Below are 24515 nucleotides of genomic sequence, written 5' to 3'. Positions count from 1 at the left end.
GGGTAGGCTATCTTGGAGAAATTTCTGACAAACTTCTTATAGAATCCTGCCAATCCCATGAACTTCTGACTTCTGTCACATTTTTGGGTATAAGCCATTCCTTAATTGCTTTGATTTTTGACGGATCTATAGCTATTCTCTAAGCTGATATAATGTGTCCTGAATACTGAATTTCCTTTTGATAGAAAGTGCACTTAGACAATTTTCCATATAATTTATGTTCTCTTAACCTTTGTAAGACTTTTTCCATATGTTCTTGATGTTCTTCCTCGTTCTTTGAATAGATTAGGATATCATCTATAAAGACCAGTACAAACTTATCTAGGCAATCTTGGAATATGCTATTCATTAAGTTCATAAAAGCTACTGGAGCATTGGTTAACCCGAAAGGTAACACTGTGAATTCATAATGCCCATACCTAGTTCTGAATGCAATTTTGTGAATATCTTCGTCCTTAATACGAAACTGGTGATATCCCAACCTCAAATCAATTTTTGAAAATACTATAGTGCCTTTCATTTGATCAAAGAGGTCATCAATTCTAGGGAGTGGGTACCGGTTCTTGATAGTAACCTTATTGAGCATTCTGAAATCTATGCATAATCTCATAGTTTCGTCCTTCTTCCTAACAAACAATACTGGGGCTTCCCATGGTGATACACTGGGCTGAATCAGTTTCTTGTTTAAGATATCTTGTATTGTAAACTACAAGATTGTAAGATCGACATACACTGATACAGTCAGGATTGAGGCCATATCGAAATCAATGGAGATCTCAGATCTTCCTACGGTGCGTGACTGCATCACCAGATATAAGGCACTTTAGAATAATCCTTAGGATTATTTCTTCTATTTCTATCTTCTTTCTTTTCATGCATGTAGTTAGAGGGGATGTATTGCATGAAATTGTTTAATTACTTGTAATGCGATTTGCATGTCCTTATGACATGTAATCCAATAATTTCTCTCCTTAGTTAGAACAGGTCAAAGTTGGTTGAGTTGCTCTCACTTTTTCCTCCACTTTTTTCTCAACTCTTTTGCCTATATAAAGGAGTGCCCTCTCATTGTAAAAATCATCTTTATTTTTGTATGCAAGAGAGCTCTGGAGAAATTGTGCAAGCACAACTTTGATTGTGTAGTACTATTTTGAAAGAAAAGTGAATGAAAAGAAGCAATTGAAGCTGAACATTTGTAATGTCCCCTTTTTAGCATTCATAGCATGATGTTGTCGTTAGGCTATTTCCGCACGGTCCTGTAGGCTAACCAGGATATTAAAGGGGCTTAGAGGGCATTTGGCCTAGATAGTTTTAGTTGCAGGTCTTTTTGAGGGGTTTTGAGACAACTTTGGGCATACTTACTATTTATAGTAAGTCATCTTGGATATGGTCGGACATCCAGTGGCAGCGGTATGTCGATGGTAATTGTTTAAAATCGGCAAGAAGACTTGTGTATCATTGATAAGATTTGTTATGCATTGATAAAGCTATTTTATAAAGTTAAATTTAAATATTTAACTTTATTAATGCATAGACTATAGTTTGTGGGAAATATTTAAATTAAAATAGTCCCCTTTATTTTATCACACATTGGAGACATAAGTTACATAAAGGGAGTGATGTTTTATCCCACATTGAGAAAACGAAGGATTGAGCTCTTGTGAGAACACTATAAAAGAAAGAGAAGAGCTTCTTTTTAGTATGCTTGGAAATATCCAAGAAATTGGGAAATTTTCTGGAGATTATGTCTCAATAGTTTGAAGGACGAAATCCCTTCAAGTTGGAAATCTTGACGCCATTGAAAGATATGGTCTTGAGATTCAACAGGGTAGCAGTTCGAAAAAATAGATACGAAAAAGCAGTCCGAAAAAGCGGAACCGAAAAAGTAGGCCGAAAAAGCAGTTCGAAAAAGCAGTTCAAAAAGCAGATCCGAAAAAGCAGTTCGGAAAAGCAAATCGGAAAAGCAAAGCAGAAGGGGCAGCATTGAAGAAAATTATTACAGCCATCTACAACCAGGTTTCTTTTATTAGTATTGCTTTTTTTAGGTGTTATAAGTTTCAGCTGTAAGTGTGCATTATACCGGCATTATCGTTTTGTAATCCATGTAAATGCCAAAAGTCTTGGCCAAATTTCATGAGCATTGTATTAGAAATTTCATTGCAAATTAAGAAGATAATAGTTGCTGGTGTCATTTAAGCCAATTCAATATCATTATTTATCAGCTAGTTAGTTTGCATACCAACTGTTTGTAAAAATGCCAGTTGGCTGTAGGTGTTCATTTCTCATGCTTAAATCATATATATGCACTGAATATTGTCAAAATTAGTAGCACACTCATGTTAGGCCATTGTGTAAGTCCATTTGAAGTCTTCTAGCACAAGATTCTCATTGATGCAAATTGAAAAAAGAGTCATTTAAAGCGAGCTGAAATACTATATCAGTCATACGTCCCTTGCATGTGAATTGTTTGATGAAATTCTTTGAGCTTTCATCAACATTTTTGAGAGCAGATTTGAGGAGGATCATTACAGTGGTATCAGAGCTTGCTTGCAAAGTGTTTGACGAAATGTCAAACAACTGAAGTATAAAGATTTTTGGTGTTTGAAGAAGTTATAACCTATTGGGGTTATTACAGTGGTATTAGAGCAGTTTCCTGCGATCCTATAGAGGTCTTATTGGGAATTTGGATTAGCCAAATGGAGAGAAAAATATTTGACAAAATGAATGCCAGTCCAGATGAGGGAAAGGAAAGATTCTTACAGTTATTAGACACCTTAGCACAGGGACAGCGATCAGCAGAGCAGAGAGCACAGGAACAGAGTCAGAGATTGGAGCTTATGATGTAGATGATGGCTCGTCAAATGGGGTTGAATGCTAACGTAGGTGGAAGAAATAATCAGAATGGTAACAATCAGAATAGGAATAATCAAGATGGGACACATAATGGAGGTGAACAAGTTGGGAACAATTTCGGTCATGCACCCCAGCAAGCTAGGACAGTGAGTTCGAGGCCCATGATTCCCACATTTCCTCCTAGAGCTCCAGAGCAGCCCATACCAGAGCCCCAGATCATTACAGGACCAGCTGAGGAGAGATTGGGAAGTCGGAGGTTCAGATTTTACTGCTGCAATTAGCTTTAGGGAGTATATAGATGTGCGGATGAAGCATATGCCTCGTGGACATGACAAAAACTAGAGCTATGAGCTATGGAAAAAAGTAGGGAAACTTCAATTACCATATTATGATGGCTTGGGGAAGTCTACAACAAGAGCTTGGGTTCAAAGGTTTGACACATACTTTCAAATGAACCCTATGCCTGAGGAAGAAGGTATTAAGTATGCAGCAATTCACCTGGATGGGTTAGCACACGAGTGGTGGCATCATGGTAAGGTCACTATGGGTCATGCACACATTACCTCATATGTGGAGTTTAAGGAGAGACTGATTGAACGTTTTGATAGGCCTAAGGATCGTACCTTCCCTATGACAGGCAGAAACTTGTATGAGGAGTTTAATAGACATGCTGATTTGATACAAGGAGACATTAACATATCTTTAGGTAATGGTTTATTTGCATCATCTTCACAGGTAGAAGGGGTTACAGACGTTGTGCAAGTTGAGCCAGAAGGTGATATCACAGGCACACCGGATTGTGCGATTGACACAGATAGTGATTCTAGTACAGTTCGGCTGGATGAAGTTACAGCAGTTGAGGATACTGTCATGTTTGAGGATAGTACAATTGATTAGAAAGTGAGCATTCAGGACTTTGCAGAAAGTGAGTATCAGGCACAGTTGGATGCTTCTTCACATGAGATAGAGGCCAGTAGCTCTTTACTTGGTTTGGCACGCCAGCTGAAGACAAGGGACAAGAATATTGTCACGGCTTTATCTCATCATGATAGGATACATGGATTGATTGAGAATCACATTTGGATGATTCAACTGCAAGAGAGACAGAAAGGAGTCACAACAGGTTCTTCTTGTGACGACTTACAGCAGATCAAGGAAGGCATGGAGGCAATGAAGTTGGCTCTCCAGGATTCTGAGAGACATGTGGACGAGCGTTGTCTTAAGGTGAGTTCAATTCGGGAGTTAGCGCATATAGCAGGGACTCAGTTTCCTTTTACAGTCGGGTCACATATTGATGATGATATGAGTACGTCTAGCATTCACACTCCGGATTCAGAGACTGTAGACAGGTGCGTGAAGTCAATTGGTATTGTTCATATTACTTAGGTGAGAAGTTTACTTGAAGTGCCAGTTGGTTTCCGTTCATGGATTAGATGTTGGGATCCTTATCTTAGTACTTGGGATCGTTTTGACCGGAGATATTTATCATTCTTTGGTAGTAGTATCTGTTGCACCATCATGGACTTGATTAGTAGCTTGCCAGGTGTAGTTCTCATCCATGCCAGCAACTTGTTTGATGCTGGAATTAGTTTTTACACACTTTTGTTGGGCATTGTTCATGTATCCAGTCGACCATTCTTGTTGGAATGGGTTGATGATCTCTCAGATGTGACAAAGTTTACAGAAGAGTCCCAGGATCTGATTATTACAGATGACACCCAGGGGGATGTTGTGGACAGTTTTGAGGACTTAGTCTCCTCAACAGTTTCCTTTGATACAAAGGTTTATGTTGATGCCTCAGTCACTCCGTTTGATGATACAAGTTCAGCAGTTGGACTGCAAAATTTGGATGGCAGTATTACAGATGATAGCAATTCTGAGGTTACTCCTTTGGACAGTGTACCAGGGGTAGAGTATAGGAGTTTGACCAGTCAGCACAATCATGTGTCTAGTCAGCTGAGAGTTTGCGAGCGAGACATTTCTATCGCTTGCGAGCATTTCGATGCTGCTCGTCAGTTGTTAGCAGTTTATAGATGGGGTTCTCCTGTTAGTGATGAGCAGGGAGGCAATTATCTTTCCTTGACAGAGATCCACTCTTTATGGGAGGCTATCCGGATTCTGAGACAAAATTATATGCAGTTGGTAGCTGATAGAGATTATCTTATAGAGTGGGGCAGTACAGCATATGACGCATTATTGGTCAAGGAAGATGAGGTGAGTAAGCTTCCTCAGTAGCTTGAGGTGACTTCTGAGTTTCTTGAGAGTACATAGTTGGCTTTCGAGGAGTCACAGTTTCATTTAGCTGAGGTGACCATGGAGTTGGAACGACTTCAGTCTTTACCAGATTTTGTACAGTCACTGACCGTGGTGTCTGGTGATCCGAGGATGTCCATGGTCGAGGTTGATAGAGGCAGTGGATATGAGGATATATCTATCCATGACACTAGTATTGGCATATTTGGTCCATTTCCACTGGAGGCAGGTTCAGCTGAGTTGGGCGCTGCAGCTGAGCATTGTGGTATATTTGACTTGGAGGGCATAAAGACTAGTGATGTTGTTGTTGATTCTGCACTCTTGGCTATATCATCCTCTGACTTAGCTGATGATCAGTCACAATTGGTTGTATCACATCTGTAGGATGAGTCTTTGATTGGGATTGGTTCTTTTTACCGGCATTATACTATAGGATATGTTCATCGGTTTGCTTTTGATCCATGTGTTGAGGAGTCAGACAGGTTTGGTCTGGGCTCTCGTTTTTGCTATCTACCGTGTAATGACTATTCACCATCAGCAGTGCATGGGTGTTATGGTTATGAGACAGTGACCGGTGATCTGCAGAGTTGTGTTAATTGCAGTAGGTGTGCAGTGTGTGGATTCTCTGTATTTGGTGCAGTTTCATGCGGGAGTATTCATCGTTGTTGCAGAATTGTATTGTACATTCCACATAGGCTAGTGGGATGCGTTGATGGTATTTACTATGTTGGCAGTTTGGGTTATCTACTCTACTTGGGTTCTGATATTTCGAGAGCTTGTTTCTCATGGGTTCCTGACTTTGGAGTTTGGGTATTCACCAATTTGATTATGGATTCCTCTTGGTTAATTTTCAGAGGTTATTGTAGGAGCCTATGTTGACTGACAGCAATATAGTTCATGACTACATTTGGGATCCAGGTGGATTGATTGGGTTGTTGTTCGACCATTGCTTGGGGACAAGCAATTTTGGGAAGGGCGGACTGTAATGTCCCCTTTTTAGCATTCATAGCATGATGTTGTCATTATCCTATTTCCCCACGGTCCCGTAGGCTAACCAGGACATTAAAGGGGCTTAGAGGCCATTTGGCCTAGATAGTTTCAGTTGCAGGTCTTTTTGAGGGGTTTTGAGGCAACTTTGGGCATACTTACTATTTATAGTAAGTCATTTTGGATATGGTCGGACATCCAGTGGCAACGGTATGTCGATGGTAATTGTTTAAAATTGGCAAGAAGACTTGTTTATCATTGATAAGATTTGTTATGCATTGATAAAGCTATTTTATAAAGTTAAATTTAAATATTTAACTTTATTAATGCATAGACTATAGTTTGTGGGAAATATTTAAATTAAAAGAGTCCCCTTTAGTTTATAACACATTGGAGACATAAGTTACATAAAGGGAGTGATGTTTTATCCCACATTGAGAAAATGAAGGATTGAGCTCTTGTGAGAACACTATAAAAGAAAGGGAAGAGCTTTTTTTTAGTATGCTTGAAAATATCAAAGAAATTGAGAAATTTTCTGGAGATTATGTCTCAATAGTTTGAAGGACGAAATCCCTTCAAGCTGGAAATCTTGATGCCATTGAAAGATATGGTCTTAAGATTCAATAGGGTAGCAGTCCGAAAAAACAGATACGAAAAAGCAGTCCGAAAAAGCGGAACCGAAAAAGCAAGCCGAAAGAGCAGTTCGAAAAAGCAGTTCAAAAAGCAGATCCAAAAAAGCAGTTCGAAAAAGCAAATCGGAAAAGCAAAGCAGAAGGGGTAGCATTGAAGAAAATTATTACAGCCATCTACAACCAGGTTCCTTTATTAGTATTTCTTTTTTTAGGTGTTATAAGTTTCAGCTGTAAGTGTGCATTATACCGGCATTATCATTTTGTAATCCATGTAAATGCCAAAAGTCTTGGCCAAATTTCATGAGCATTGTATTAGAAATTTCATTGCAAATTAAGAAGATAATAGTTGCTGGTGTCATTTAAGCCAATTCAATATCATTATTTATCAGCTAGTTAGTTTGCATACCAACTGTTTGTAAAAATGCCAATTGGCTGTAGGTGTTCATTTCTCATGCTTAAATCATATATATGCACTGAATATTGTCAAAATTAGTAGCACACTCATGTTAGGCCATTGTGTAAGTCCATTTGAAGTCTTCTAGCACAAGATTCTCATTGATGCAAATTGAAAAAAGAGTCATTTAAAGTGAGCTGAAATACTATATCAGTCATACGTCCCTTGCATGTGAATTGTTTGATGAAATTCCTTGAGCTTTCATCAGCATTTTTGAGAGCAGATTCGAAGAGGGTCATTACAGTGGTATCAGAGCTTGCTTGCAAAGTGTTTGACGAAATGTCAAACAATTGAAGTATAAAGATTTTTGGTGTTTGAAGAAGTTATAACCTATTGGGGTTATTACAACATTGGTTGAGTGCAATTGTGACTTGTGCAATTTGGAAGCTTTGACCGTGATTTGCATTTGTTATTTTTGATTCATGTGTTTTTGCATTCTTGATAATTGAATCTAAAGAGTTAAGAAGCAATCATAATTGAAGCTTTGACTGGGAGTGGTTGTGGAGATATATAGACTAGGAGCTTTGACTGTAGCTTGTATCTTTTTCTTAATTCACAAAATACTTAGAATTCTTTGTGCGCCAATAGTAAAGGTCATTCTTATAGCATAGATTAAGACCAAACTTAGAGCCAAACTGGTACGCTTTCAGCTAGCCTTTGAGTTAGCGTTGGTTTATTAGTATCACCATTTACAACTTTAGATAGAAGTGTAGTTAGAGGTTTCATCTTGTCCATTACCCGCTTTGTGGGTTAGTGGATTCTTTTCTGAAAGCTAAGAGGAAAGAATATTTGTAATACCCTTTCAAATCTCTCAACTTCTTGCTTATCTTGAGTTGATCCATGGAACGATGAGAAGGGGGAGCCTTCCTTTTAAGGTAGGAGAGACTTTGTCTCATGCTATGGTTGATCTACCTATTTTGCGACTGGATTTTACCCAAAATTGTCCGTTGCAAAATATCCACTCAACACCATTCATTAAACATTTGTTGTGTAATATATTGCAAAGGTATTGTAGTGTTAGTTGGGCCAAGGAGGGGTGTAGGAAATGGTTCTTAGTAGATTTTTGATGGAAAGATTAGAGGGTGGCTCATTTCCAGCTCAATGAAGTCACTATTTGATTGACTTACAACAAGAAACACAATTTCTTCCCTATTTTATAAAAAGAAGTTGAAGTGGGACTCTACTCTAGAATTGCTTTGATCCAATATACGAAAGGGAAGGTAGAATATCTCTATTTTATGGTTCTCTTGTACTTCAATTGGTGTTGGTCTTTTGGGTTGGTATCAACAAGATTAAAGGGGTGTTTCAATGTTGCCAATGTTTAGATGGATTAGTGGAGATTACTACAAAATGTATATTCATAAAAGATTAATTACAGTATGGAGACAAAGTCTCCTTATAAATTGAATAACTCAAAATAAATGGTAACTTTTTAAAAGGCTGACAACAAGAAAGTTTTCATATTATTTAGAAACTAAAACTAAAACTTGCCTAAAAGATTAAATATCTTAAATATCAAAATAACCATTAGTATTAAATACTTTATTACCCTCCCTTAATGGTCATTTTACTAACTAACTAAGAACTTTCAAATCAAAATGCATAATAGGCTGATTCCTTTTTCTCAACAAAGTATTCGTAGGAAAGTGGCAAACTCTTCCATGTAATCACTACCATGTCCTCTTCCATCTTGTGACCAGTTGATCACGAATATCCTTAATCTTCATAAGATGCTCCTCCAAATACATGTTCTCATCCATTACAAGAGAAAACACCACATTTTTCAAAAAGAAAGTTTATCTGATGTTCAATGGAGACTTTTTAGGTGCGCCCAAATCTCCATTGCAGACTTGCCTGATGACACTTTTGGAAGCATCTCATTGGTGACGGATAACTTCAGCAACCTAGCTGCTTCTCGATTACATTCATCAAACTTGTTCTGGTCTTTGCCCTTTGTTGGGAGACAAGTAGAGTTACCCAAAACAAGCTAGTCCAAGCATTGATACTCAAAAATTGAAAGCATCCTTTGCTTCCACGTATTGTAATTCCTGTTGTTTGAACTGCTGATTTCCTTCCAACATGATGTTGGTCAATGACACCATCCCTCTCTTTTTCCTATGCACAAAAACAAGGCAAACTTGAGCCTTATAAAAGTCTGATTTTTATGGCAAAAATTAGTAAAAAACCTTCGGTGAAGCGCTGACACAAATCCCAAGACAAATGCGCACCAAATAAAAACCTTTGTTTTTTTTGGAAAAAACTATAGAAACCCTTTTTCAAACTTACAAACCTTTGATTTTTTAATACAAAAATCATAAAAAAGAAAGATCTCCAAAATCCTAACAGAAACAGAAACTCCTCTGCACCATAAAACATCTGTTAAAAAAAAAACTTAATCACAAAAACTCAAAAAACAGAAAGCGCAAAGTAGGAAATCCATGATGTTTCAAAATGTCTGCACAAAAAAATTGCAAACACCAAAAGTCTCGAACCAATACTTCGATTTTTCATAAAAAATCATTTTTTTTAAAGGAAAAATTCCAGGTAGAAAAAGGTTCAAATATTTATAAAAAATTCGAAGAAAACATTTTGAGCTCCGATACCGTGTTACACAAAGTATATTAATAAAAGATTAGAGACTTATATAGAGTGACTCAAAAGAAATGGAAACTCTCTAAAAGGCTGACAACAAGAAAGTTTCCATGTTTCCATATTATATAGAAACTAACTAAAATTAAGACTTGCCTAAAAGACTAAATATCTAAATGTCTTAAATATCTAAATGACCACTAATATTAAATACTTTATTTGAGATGACCGACACATTCTCGAGTGATCTCATTGTCTCAAATTACTATATTTAGTAAGTGTTAGTTTGGACATTGATTAGTTGGTAGACTTTTGGTTGACTTACTATTTTTAGTATTTACTATTTGTAGTAACCACTATTTTTGGAAACTAGTCGTAGCTTTAGCCTCCTCTCAGCTTCAGTGAGCAACATTTTTAGTTTCAAGACTTGTGGGGAACATTTTTATTTTTAGCATATTGCTATTTTTAATAAGTGATTTATTTGACAGGTACTAGTCATATTTTCCCCAGCTTCAAAGAGCTGTATCTTCAGTTTTAGAGCTAGGATGGTTATGGCTAATTTTAACATATTACTATTTGGAGAAAATTTTAACATATTACTATTTGGAGAAAATGCTGGGTTTGGAAATTGGTCTCATTCTCAACTTTTCCTCTGCTTCAAAATGCCGAGTCTTCAATTTTAAAGTTTTCCTAAGGTTGGGAAATACTTTATTTCACTTAAATATTTAATAAAGTTACTTTAATTTAAGTGAAATAAAGTGTTAAAAAGACCCCCTTTATGTCACACATAGACAATGACAACTTTAAGTTGTTTTCAAGCAAACTATTAAAATGGCTAGAGTTTGTTATTTATTATTGGAGTTGCCCTAACTGCTGATTGAAACTCTATAAAATAGAATTTCGGCTCTCATTCTCGTTATCTACAACATTTGAAGATAATGTTGTGCTGCTGGAATGAGCTCAAGAAGTTTTTTTTCTGGTCGAGGACGATTGTAAGAATCCTTGTTTTTTCTGCCCTTAAGGTTTCAGCTAGATAGGTATAACATTCTGTTGAACACTTTGCATGCAAACATCTAAGTTCTGTGTCAGAGTTTGTTTTATGGACTCTGGATTGGATTTTTGTTATGTTTTCATTTATGATATTGCCATGCAATGGAGATGAAAAGATAGCAAATTGACTTTATGGTGCTGGCTTCTACTTTGTCATGCCCGACCTAAGACAAATTAATTTGCTGGCCGACTCCTTGAGGAAACACCCCTCTCAAGGATCCATAAATAAGATTAAATAGAAGCCAACCTGTTTGATGTTTTAAAATAAATTTAATTAATAAAAAAGGTCGACCCCTTAAATACTTTGACAAGTGGTCCTTTTTTAGAATCACACCTTTTGGTTATGATAAAACGGGGGGTTGGAAGAGGAGGGTTGGAGGCAACTGAAGGAAATGCTTTAGGATGTAATAGGCAGATATAAGCAGATATAGACCTCAGGGACAAGGAGTTAACAGACAGCAGCAGAAGCAATTAATTAGACAGTGGTTCCATTGTAGGAAGCTATGACTCAAATGAACATTGATTAAGTTATGCAGTTTGGATTATGAAAATAAATGATTAAGAAAGGTTGTGTCCATCCTTAAGGACAGGAACACCCAATAGTTGTCTCTCTTCAAGAGGCAAAGAAGACCATGAGCAGTTGCATAGAAGAGAACAAGACTAAATCAGAACCTGTTAGTAGTCATAAGGCAGTAACATTCTTGTCCTTGGGGCAAAATGTAGGATGATCCATAAAGGGGACATTACTTGTCGTTTACTTCTATTGCCACTTCTAATCTTTTCTCTTTATTGAAGGACATCCAAAATAAAGAAAGTGAAACCACATGTCCTCTACTTGTTGGGCACACCGCTTCTTTATATTGGATATCCTCCAATAACAAGAAAAGATTTAGCATTAGTACCAGAAGCATGCAACGATCAGGGGCCAGCAACATAAGGTCATTTTGAATGCCTTTGCAACCATCAATCTAGAGGCTTTAAGGTCACTAATAGGAAGCTAACCTAAGACTCTATTTATTTTGGACATTCTCCAATAACGAGAATGAGTAGCAGTGGCAATTAAAAATTATTGAAAAGGAAATAGCATAACCCATGATTCCAAGGAAATTCCAGTCTTTATACCTTAGATAAAAAATTTCAGTATTTTCACATTTATACCATGGTAAATCATTGCAATTGAATCGATGGATATACCCACTTATATTAGATAGGAGTACTATATAACTTGATAAATCAATGCTCGAAAGCTGTTGTTGAAGAGAGGAAAGTACATGCTTGTGATACAATATTGTATCTTTGCAATAGAAATAAAAATTATTGTAAAGGAAATAGCATAACCCATGATTCCAAGGAAATTCCAGTCTTTATACCTTAGATAAAAAATTTCAGTATTTTCACATTTATACCATGGTAAATCATTGCAATTGAATCGATGGATATACCCACTTATATTAGATAGGAGTACTATACAATGTGATAAATCAATGCTCGAAAGCTGTTGTTGAAGAGAGGAAAGTACATGCTTGTGATACAATATTGTATCTTTGCAATTAGCTTTCTGTTTACATTGAAGTTACTGATCAATAGCGTTTAGTAATACAGGTGTCAATGCTCAAGAGGGAAGAAACACCCTGTGACAAAACTGATTTTTTTAGTGGAGTAAGATTTGGATGGATTATAGCAATGCTTTGTTCTTGATTATATAAAATTTATAGAAGTATTCCTGGTTTTTGTAAAATGAGTTCCTTTAACATATTTAACTAATCTTTCTTTTTTCCTTCATTGTGTCTGCATAAAATTGTCACAATATTAAACCTGAAACTTGAAAGAGATATGGCAATGAATTATTAAGACATTGTACCATTGAGCCAGATGTTTGCAAAATATACAGAATGGACGTGTTTGCAGTTTGTATGAGGATATTCTATAAGACTGATAAAATATATTTGGTCCTACTTATCAATATTCACTCTTGCTATAATTAATTACATAGTCTAGCAGTCTTCAGTAGATTGATAGTCTATCAGTTTTCAGTAGACTAATTTATTCAAATACCTTGAGACGTGAATCATGGTATTCCGGGGGGTACTGTTGCAGTTTGCATTATTATTCTCGGATTTTTGTACTAAAACTTGAATATCAATTCTATTGGTAGCATTGACAGAGTACTGGTAAGTGCATTGCTCAACATTTGCAACATATTTGACTGATTGTATACTTTTTAGTTAATTCTGCCAGGGCTTGGGAAGGCAATTGCGAAGGAAGGAGTGAACAAACCTGAGATGCTTCCTAAAGAATTTACCCCACTTATTGATGTGGCTGGATTTTTGTCGCCAAGTCAGGTCATTCTCATTTAGCACGCTCCTTTCTGATTGAGTCAACATACAATAGCAGGTTGCTTTCACCTTCTGTTATTGATAGTATGTCATACAAGATCCTTTAGCAGGCAAGATTAATCTTTATACATGTAAAACAACATCCTTACAGCATTGTGGATGAAATCAGCTTATTCTGTTGAAACATTCTTGGTTTCTTTCGTTTAAAATGCTTACATAATGTTTCCTTTTGTAGAGGATGTAAATTTGATTAGACTTTTGGAGCAAACCTGGCAAGGACATTTTTTGGTTCATTGGATAACAATAAAGGCATATATTTATATGGTATAGGCATTTCATTCTCGGGTACTTATCCAATTGCAATTCCTCTGCTGTAGCAGTGTTTCTTGTGAACTCAGGGAACAATGACGTTATTTATTGCTTAACTCCAGGATTTAAAATTGATGTGTTGATGTGCTGAAATGGCTTCAAGTCACCTAAGTTGTCAATGGGCTTAAACCTCACATCAACATATGGGGTACAAATGATAAAGAGAGTGTCTAGGCATCTACCCAAGTTAAATGCATATAAGTTTAATAAGACATGTGAAAATAAAATAAAGCTAAGTCCATATGTGAGTCAAACTATTGCAATCTTTAATGATGCAATTCATAAAATCCATTATGCGAGACCAAGCTTCACAGACTATCCATTCAGGATTTAGATTGGTTTTAGTCTTAAATCCCTTTCATCATGATATTTATCCTTACAATCTCCAGTCCTTGGTGATATTAGCCCAGGTCCTTGAGAATATTATTGGCCCTGAATCAAAGGGACACCTATCCTAGCCATTTCGGCAATAGGGGCATCCTCCTAATTGGGGGATGTGGAGGTATGCCCATGTTGGTGCAATACTGTTATAACTGCCACCCAGTTATCTGATTGTTACCAATTGGTAACTATTCTTTTGCATTGTATAAATATCACTTTGTTCCTATATCAATGATCATTGGACATTTGCTATTCATCGGTTCACTCTGACATTTTGGTATTAGAGCGAACAAAGAGAAGCAGGGTCCATCCCAGAGTCCATCTTCCTCCTCTTGTATTTATTGCTAATAAATTAATAATGCACCTTTTCATGTTCCATCATTGTCCACATTCCATCATTGTCCATGTTCCATATGACTGCATAATATTCACAATATAGATTTGTTGAAATTACCTTAGGAATGGTCAAGTACATTTGAATGGCAGACATAAAGCAAAATTCTTTGTTAGTGTCTGCACCCGAGAACCCTTGGAACCTGTTACATCCCCTATTCTGTTTAATTTTAAATATTCTATATAATTGTTGAGACTTCACGCGAATTGGAGTTGGTTGGTCAAATTAGTTATTCATTATGGTTTCATGTGAAATTGAAGTGCTGGTTATTTATTATGATTTCATGGGAATCAGAAATATTGGTTAATTGTTATGATATTATATGAATTGGAAATGGTTAGTTAACATGGTTATGGTTATGATGAATTTCGATTTCATTAAATGATTTGGAAATATGCTATTACCATGATAAACTTCTTGCAAGAATGCGATGAAGGGCGGAAGCATTATTAGAGAGGGAATTGGGCGTGTGGACACCAACCTGCTATTGAGTCAACATGTATGAGTCCTAACCACCATGGCCATGGAAAAATGAACTAGGCAATAAGGTTATACCAAGCGCCCACAATGAGTTAACCCGATCAACACATTTAATAAGATATATATATATATATATATATATATATATATATATATATATATATATATATATATATATATATATATATATATATATATTTGAGCATGACACGAGTTAAGAACAATTGTTACCTTATGAATAGTGTCGATCTCAAATCCTTCTTGTAATATTAGACATGCTCTAGTATAATGATACTATGTGTAATAACCTGACTGGCTCTCAAACAATTTGTGTTGAAGAATTGATTTCTTTTTTTTGTCTTGAGGTTTTGCAATTTTGATACAACAATATAGCAACAAACTAGAAGATTTTGCTATAATAATTTCAACTCAAATATTTAGATATTACATAGAGAATATACAACTGACTAGCAGCAACAAAGAATTCCTTGACAAACAAATGCAATTTCAGATTTGGAAAATGCTACTCCCAAAGTGCAGATAGAAAGTAACACCCAACAACAGATATAAATTGGCGCTCAACTAACTTCAAATTAACCAACACACAATTTGATATAACAATTCCAGTGAATCCCTTCACAAATTCTAGAACAACCTTCAATAGCAAGAAAAATTAAACTTTTCCTTAGCAACAGTTAATACAATAAGAGAAATGACAAATCGTATACCTCAGCACAATTTGCCAAACAATCTCAGAATTGAATCTAATACTTCAGCTGTAGATCCCAAACCCTTATACTTCAGCAAGGGCACAAAATTTCAGAACTTCAAAAGTGTCACAAAGACAACAAAGAAAGATAAGATAATCAAATAATTGGATGGCTTACTCATCAAATGGGCTCATATTTATAATCTCCAAATGGCACAAAGTTTCTCAAATGAACTTCACTTAAGAAGCTTCCTACACACAACATTAAAATATAATAAAGTGCCATTAATATAATTTATTAATTGCTTTTGGCTCCAAAAATTACCTTTTCTACCATAACTCAATATTTTGACACACAAGGCTGCTGTTCCTTGTTCCCATGATTTAAAAATTTTCGCCCCAGTTCCAACAAGCTATGATACTGAGGTGAGCAACCAACAACACTAGCAAAAATAACAACCTCAACATATTTAGATGAATAATAAATAATAATAAGTCACTCGTCTTGCGAAAACAATTGAAGAAGCATCAAAATCAAAATCTGACAACACCAAAGTGATTCTGATGATGAAAGACGATGAATGAACCTGACAAGGTGACTTACTACAAATAGACGCTTCTTCCAAGATTTTTGGAGCTCAAATTGGAAGCCTGAAATAAAAATTGAGAGCATCACACAACTCCTCTAACTCAACTGAGCTCATAAGAACCAATAGTTTGACTTACTATAAAGAGTAAGTCCCTCAAATGGAGCCAAAACACACCATAGGCTACTAAAAATCCTATAACCCCACAACTGAGACCCTCAGATCCCTCTATCAACTCACGAGGGTCGCGATGGTGAACGGACCAAGTCAATTGCAGGAACCTGCTAAAAATGGGGACATTGCACCATGGTACTGTTGATGTTAGTTTTGTATCACTACATAACATATAGGAACTGAATACTTGATATAGAATACCAAAGACTCAACCCTCTCTTGAAAAGTAAATACTCATGAAGAACATGAGAAAAACTCCAAGGTTCCTTACACCTGTGGATACTAACTCTGTTATATTAATGTGATTTGCTGTTTAATCATGTAGGTGGGCTTACGTTATTCACTCAAGGATGTTGGACTTTTGTTGTGATGATGATGATCTATCTTTGCAATGTATACTAGCGCCAAATGATGTTGATGGTGATGATGGAGGCTATGTCTGCCAGCAATGCTTCTCCTTTTCTAACTTTATTCTAAGAATGAACTCCAACTACTACACTACTCACTGCTTTACTTCTACTCCTATGAATGGAAAGATTAGCAAATGGACGGGGATCAAATCGAATGAAAGCTTACCAGCGGCTCTACCTCCATAGATGCAATGATTCAAGGGAAAAAAGACTAGATTACCACACAAGGCTTCTTAACTAACTGCTAGGATGCTAGTGGCCTAGTTTATAGATCCCTATCAAACATCCACTAATATCACCATACAACTATCCATCTATTCTTACTCTTACTTAACAACTTTCTTGAAATAAAATTTACTTTAACAACTTTAATGGAATTTAACTCTTAACTATTGGAAGTAGAAACCATGCAATAACATCAAGTGTTCTTAATCACCATGCAAGTCACAACAATGATAAGAGCAACAATTTTGGTATTATCTTAAGCAACAATTTTCTTCAACCTTTTACAAATGAGAGCAAATGGCCTTATATAGAGGCCAAAACTACAACCAACGGTAGAGATTAAGAGGCAAAATCAACGATCCAGATCAAATCCCCGAAATCCTAATTAGGGTTGCCACCCCATCGGCCAATGAGAGGATGCCACCTCATCAATGGACCGATGGAAAAAAAAGAAAAGTGGCAACCAATGAGAAGGCACCAAAATGGTAGCCAGTCAGAATCAGACACCTATCCTACCCAAAAGAAAGGAGAATTTGCCACTTGGGCTTACATCAAATAATCCTCTAATATAATTCTACCCTTTTCTTTCATCTTCTTAGCCAAGGCAATGAACTTCGCTAGTTTGTCACCGAATTCCTTCATGGGAGGGCAAGGTGTGTGCTTCATCTTGAGTTCAGCTGAATTCATCATGTTGCTCGCAAATTGCAGTGTCTTCTCATGATCCTTCTCATATTCTTTCGCATATCCGATAAAGACAATGAGGGAGGCAAGGGTGCCCAAATGCTTCTTCTTGATGGCAACCTTCCCCAACTCATCCAATCTCGATCCAAACTCTGTCTCATTGACGTTCTCCTCTTTGATATCTTCAAAATCAAGTGCAGCCCCAACATCGCTCATCATGGTTGAAATGGAAGTGTCAATGCCTGGGCTGTGCTGTGTAATCTCATTCCGTATCTATTCAAGTATCCTTAATCTGATGGTCAAGGAAACATACCAAGACTCCACCGTACTCATTCCTACTTCATCCACTAACTTGGCTCTTTCCAAATATCTCTTTGGTAGCCCAATGAATGCCTCTAGCCTGGGAATGGCTAAGTCCTTGACCGGAAGGAAATCCTTCTACTCCCTTTCAAATGTTCTGAATTTGTCTCTAATAGCCACCAATGACCTGAATGTCGAGATAAAGGAAGGCAAGAAATTTCGCCCATCTTGAGTTATATCACTAATCCAATCTTTGATTTTGTGCAGCTGAGTTGATATCTCTTCTATGTTGCTCTCATTGTCTTGCGGAAGGGTTGCCTGATGCAACTGTTGGATAGGTTGGCAATCTCTCCAATATTTGTTTTCGGCCTCCAACTTTACAATCCTTTCATTTGCCTTCCTCAACCTTTCTCTAATTGAAACCATGCCTTCCTGGATCTCCTCACATTCCATGTCATCCGTGATTCTTCCCAAGTTATGTTCTACTATCTCATATTCCTGGGCTACAATCTCATCCACTGCCTTGCTAACCTTTGGTATAGCAATCTGAACTTTTCGATGACCCTCATCATTGCTTCTGATTACCTTTGCCACCGTTTTTGCAATTTGTTTTTGTTTCTCGCTATCTTCCTTTTCCACTAACCCTTGAATATCTTCAACTATTCGGACAGTTACCACCTCACCTCTTGGCATAAGCATTTGCCTTAACCATAGCGGTGCAGCGCATCTCCCCAAATTTGGATTCGGTTCGACTAGCAAAGCATCACTGACGGCCTCAGGCGCTTGGCTTACTTCCTCAATATCAATTGACCTATCCTCTTCTTCACTAGTGACTATCATATCATCCCCATGTTGGTTCTCTGAGAGAGGAGAGTACTTGGTACTATTACTGTAACCACTTGATTCTGAATCAGAGCTCACCTCTACTGTGATCCCTTGTCCACTTGTATTAATCTCTCGGCTTCTAGCCTCAATTATGCTCTCCATTGACGGTGCTGCCTTTTGTCTCTTTGCTAGAGGCTCTTGATGTTCTTTACTTTTCTCAACCTCCAAATTTTTCTTCGTGCTCTTAATTGCTCTTTGTTGCTGGCTACTGCCCCCACCTTTTTGTCCGATGACTCTGCTGGACCTTCTTTCTCCGGTTTCATCTTCTCATAAGTAAGACGTATCTTCCGACTTTGTAATTGCCTTAACTTCTCATAGTACCACGACTCGGTGTGTAGATCAACTGTCCTTGTAATTGCCTCGAAGGAAGGATTTTGGTGATCATCCCAAACTACTGGACCCAATTCTGTTTCGTCCACTGTATCATAATCTTCCCTTAGCACATTTTCATCATCTTCCAGTTGATCGAGAATATCAAGGCCTCTCCATCTGATTGTCCTCATCATGCCCATTGACAACCTTAAGAAAGTTAGCTTTCTGACATGAAAGTCATCCTGTGCATTGGCCCAAAAATCTTCTATAGTAGGAATATGTTTGAATGTGTTTTCGTGAGATGCCTTGATAAGACCATTAGGATCAAATCCTTGTCTTGCTCTATACCATCCTAGATGATACCATTCTAACTCCTCCACAGCTGCAAAGGCGACAGGATTGGGGCAAGTATCATTGCCTATTCCCTGTCTCACCTTTAAGTTTCATCATCTTGTCATAATGCTCAAGTTGCCTAGCCAACTCCAGCAAAACTATCTTGTCGGGTGGGTACCTTCGAAGTCTCTTGGAACAAACTATACTTCCCGCTACTCTAATATATGTGAATTGTGGAAATTGGATGAATTCTCGAATTGCATACCTTGAGCCATGCCCATGATCCAATTGAGAAGCACAATAAGGTTGCCATATTCCTATTTGAAATTTGACTTAGTGAGCTTTGACAACTTGGTAACTCCCTTCTTGCCTTCGTGTAATGAATTCTTCTTTAGATGAATGAAGTAGGCCTCCTGATTGTCTTGAAAGAACTTGGCCGCCTGATCCGTCATTACCACTGTCATGCCTTTATGCTGGGGAATATTGAATACTTCCTCGACCACTTGTTTGCTGATTTTAGCCAACACTCTCTTCCCTTCATAAAAAATGACGGACTTGGTCACAATATCAAACTAGGATGCACCCTCCATTACGAATTCTGGACAAGGCAAGGTAGGAGGGAAAGCCACCGTGTGTACAATTCCGCTCTTGTAGATCTTCTTTGCCATGGAGGATTGTCCTTCCTTCAATTGTACCATGTTCATTGTGCCGATATTGGTATCACTTATTTGCCTCACTTTTGAGAAGAAGGTGGTCTTAGGTATCATGTCTTCCTTGTCTCTTTTGGTATTCGCTTCCTTTAGGTTTTTGCTTGTACTAACATCTACCATCTTAAACACTTATGTCTGTCCCTTCGTTCTAAATGATATGGACTACACTTATCAATCTCCAACCTTCTTTCTATTGATGGAAATCTAGCTTATTTCTACCTCTCCAAATCCTATCTCTACACTTATCAATCTCCAAACTTCAATCCTAGGGGTGGGACTACCACTTATTTTTGCCTCTTCGTTACCTTAGGATGGACTACACTTATATCTCTCAACTTCAATCCTAAGGTGGTCTAGCTTATTTCTGCCTCTCCAAGTGGATCTATCATGAAATCTACACTTATATCTTCCAATTTCAGCCTACCAATGGAATGATGAAGTGGTGGATGAGAAGTGCAAGAAGAATATAAGGGAAATGAACCAAGCAAGAACAAGGAATAAAATCCGCCTTTAAAACCAATCTTCACCTCTAAAAGTAAATGAGAATCTTACCTTAAATCTGTCTTCTACCAATAATCGGGCCTTTTCAAATTCAAATTAGATTTCAGAAATTTCAATCCTCCTTCAAAATGTGATGCCCTAGCAAATGAATTGCTTGCAAAATCTGCCCTAAATCAGAATTTCGACTTTCCAAACTCGCCCACAAATGCAAAAAATCAGACCTTAAATTGCCTTGCCTCAGTCCATATAAAAATCGCCATAGCTGAAGAAGAAAATCGCAGCCTTAGGAGGAAAAATTAGACCCCAAAATCACCATCAATCTCGCAAAAATCAGGCTTTAAGTCGCCTTGCTTCCACAAACTTGACCTATGGCAGAAATTGCTTAACAAAGGAAGAAGAAGTCGCTGCCAAAATGCAAAATCAGATCCCCAAAAATTGCCTTAGCTGGAAATTTGCCTTCTTAGAAGAAAATCGCTCAATCTTGCAAGAAGAGGTGGAAAGAATGAATGAGGGAATAAGAGGGGGGAAACCCCTTCTTATATCCTCCAATTGATCTCCAAAGTGGGCCGACCTGCTTGGAGGGAAACAAAAAAATTAAATTAGACCTCCAAAGATAGCCCAAATTTAAATGAAACGTGAAAATAACCAAGAATGAAACGTGAAAATAACCAAGCCCCATAGTGAAATTGGCCCTTTTAATTGCTAGTTTGATCTAGAATTGCAAAATAGAAACAAGGTAAGACTAGGAGATGTCAAAATTTTCATTTAACAATATTTTGGTAATTAAAATATCATTAAAATCGAATCTAGCAAGCAAAAATCAATTTTCAATTCCAAAGTACCAATTTCCTTTAACATTTCTAAAATCCTCTAGGCAAAATTTCAACCAAATTAATGAGATTTTGCAATTTAATCCAGTTTCAATTTTGCAATGTAATTTCTTTTTTTTTAACAAAACAAATCCTTTTCTTGGCAATCGCAATTCAAACTCTAAATTCAATTTCACTATCAAAATTTCCTTGGATCAACTCAAGGTAGCAAGAAATTGAGGAATTTTGTAAGGGGTGTTATCAATATTCTTTCCTCTTATTTTCTAGGAAAGAATCCACTTATTTGCGGAGCGAGTAATGGGCAAGATTAAATCTCTAAGTACACTTCTATCTAATAGCTGGAAACAGTGATACCGATAAACCAACACCAACTCAAAGGTTGATTGAAAGCATACTGGTTTGGCTCTAAGTCCCGTTTGTCTAATTTATAAGAAAAATCACTATCATTGGAGAGCAAAGACTTGCAGAAGTAGATGATAATTATTTTATAACTTATTTTTAGTTTTAATCTATTCTATAAGAAAAATCTCTACCATTGGAGTGCAAAGACTTCCATAAGTAGGGAAATTCTAACTATTTTTTGTGAATTTGAGATGGTAATACAAGCTACAATCAAAACTTCTAGTCTATGTATCCCCACAATTGTTCAAAATCAAAGCTTCGACTCCTATTGTTTCTTAACTCACTATCCTCTATAATTGAAACATACAATAAAATATTAATCAAAGGCAATAGACACAAATTACAGTCAAAGCTTCCAATTTGTGGTATCACAATTGCTTCCAGTCAAAGCTTCGAATCCAATTGCTTCTTTTTATTCACTTTTTTTACAAATCGGTACTACACAATCAAAGGTATGCTTGCACAAGTTTGGCAAAGCTTTCTTGCATACAATAAAATATATTTTTACAATGAGGGACACTCCTTATAGAGTGAAAATAAGTGAGAGAAAGGAGAAAAAGATGGGAGGAACTCAACCAACTTGACCTAGTCAAACTTATAGGTGAGAAGAATTATTGGATTACATGTCATGAGGACATGCAATTGCATCACATGTAATTCATCTTCTGCAACTACAAAGCTGAAAAACACTTGAAGAAAATGTTGGTGGTGTTGATTCTGAATAAATCAATCCTGTAGATTATCAACAAAGACCTTGTACTTGGTGGTGCAATCGTGGATGATTGCTGAATCGAGAGTTTCTATATTCTGCATCACTGCATTTTCTTTGGTGAATTGCCATTTGTCATTTGAAAACTTGATTTAGTCAAGCTTTTCCTCATTCCACAGTTGTTGTGAATTCTTCTTTGTCAAATTCACACATTCTAGAGTTTTGAACACTTTGGAGACCTTCTCAATAATGTACCAGTAATGTATGGATGTAAACCTAGAACAACTTTCCCATAAACATCTTCAGTTGATTTCTCTCTCTCTCTCTCTCTCTCACACACACACACACACACACACACACACACTTACACACTTTTTTTTTTACAAATCAAAGTGCTTTGGTGCATTTCCACACCAACTCAGGTTCTAGACCAACCACCAAATGAATATTGCTTCTTTTGATTCGAAATACGCTTCTTGACTTGAAGAGTTCATTGTAACATGAAAATTTTAATGAGTATAGGTGTTCGAAGTATGGGTTAGATACTTATTGAACACTTTTAAAGGCTGGAAAATGAATGGGACAACTTGTATTTTGGGCAAAAATGGCCAAAATTGGGTTTAGGATGATGGAAAACATGTGGGCAAAATGAGGCTTTTGCTTTGGGTGACCAGGAATGCAACTTGGAATCATATGGATATGTGAAAAATGAGAGTTTTGGCATTTAAAAATGCAAGTTCTTACTAAAAACGGGTTGTCTAGATGTCATGGCATGTGTTGAAAACTTCTTATTTTACATTGTGTAAAATATGCAATCGGGTATTGAGAGTGCTATTACATGTATGGGAAAGTGGAAAATGAATGAGTTTGGAAGATGGATGAAGTATGGGAAGTGGACACATGGAAATGCACTTGCATTTCTCCAAAAACAAACTAAAAACAAGCAACTAGCAAGAAAGAAAAACTAAAACCAAAACAAGAATTTATCTCTTGCTTTTGACTCAAACTTGACAAACTTCAAAACCCCTCTTTTCCTACAATTTCATATTTGGAGTTGGAAGACTTCTGCATTTGCAAGAAGAAGAAGATTTCAAACTTATTTAAATACAAAATGCAAAAAACTAGGGCTGCAATTGAACAAATGGACAAAAATGAGCCAAAGAATGCAATAAATTAGCAAAGCGACCAAGTAATTCAAGTAAAATTGAATCCTTACACTTACTTCGAGAGCAAAGAGCAAAATTTGGAAGAAGTTTGGATGAGCTTGTTCTCTTCAAAATCGAGTTCTCCAAGTGTATTTGCATGTGGTAACCAAATATTATTGAAAAATTCAAAGTTTAGCTTCAAATCATGGTTGTAAAATGCAAATGCATGTGCAAAGTATTGCAAATGATCTTGCAAATATCTTCCAAAGTGCAGCTTGCATTTCTCCAAGTGATTTTCATGTTTGAAAAAGCCTCTTCAAGGCAAAATCGAATTGTCAAAGTTGCATTACATGTGCATGTATTAGCTGCAAAAGCTTCAAAAAATTCCTTTCCTTCCAACGTTTTATGCAAAATCAGGGTTAGAATGCCCTATTGCATGTGTATTTTTCCTTAGAATGCCTAAAATTGGGCTTATAATGCCCAAATGCATGTTTTAAATGGCCAAAACAAGTGCATTTAAGCCAAAATCAGGTTCTCAAAGGGCAAATGCATGTTTTAAAAATGCAATAAACCCAAATGTTTTCTCTTGAAGGGCAAAATTGGGGTCTTGAGATGCAATAGCATGTCATGTATTTTAGGTGCAAGAGGCAAATCATACTCTCCAAGTGCATTTGCATGTTTTAAATATGCAAGGAAAACACATGCATTTGGGCATTTTTGGAGTTGAAGGCCAAAATCAGGGTCTCCACATGCAAACACATGTTTTAAATATGCAACATGGATGCATGTAAGTCATATTGCAAGCAAAATCGGGGTATCCAAAGGCA

At 36.8% G+C, this 24515-nt stretch overlaps 1 protein-coding gene across 1 annotated transcript in view; it reads left to right on the top strand.

Moving 5' to 3' along the window:
• The window catches only part of LOC149543529 (thylakoid lumen 15.0 kDa protein), a 111792-nt gene that overhangs the window by 53586 nt on the left and 33691 nt on the right, over positions 1-24515 (top strand). The window contains exon 2 of the mRNA XM_089798322.1: positions 13054-13157. Coding sequence (XP_089654448.1) covers positions 13054-13157 — 104 coding nt within the window. The remainder of the gene's footprint in view (positions 1-13053; positions 13158-24515) is intronic.

This window comes from Cupressus sempervirens, chromosome 8 (genome assembly GCF_028749045.1).
Source record: "Cupressus sempervirens isolate cs-2001-9-10 chromosome 8, ASM2874904v1, whole genome shotgun sequence".
Classification (NCBI taxonomy): Eukaryota; Viridiplantae; Streptophyta; class Pinopsida; order Cupressales; family Cupressaceae; genus Cupressus; species Cupressus sempervirens.
This window is presented reverse-complemented; position numbering and strand designations above follow the sequence as displayed.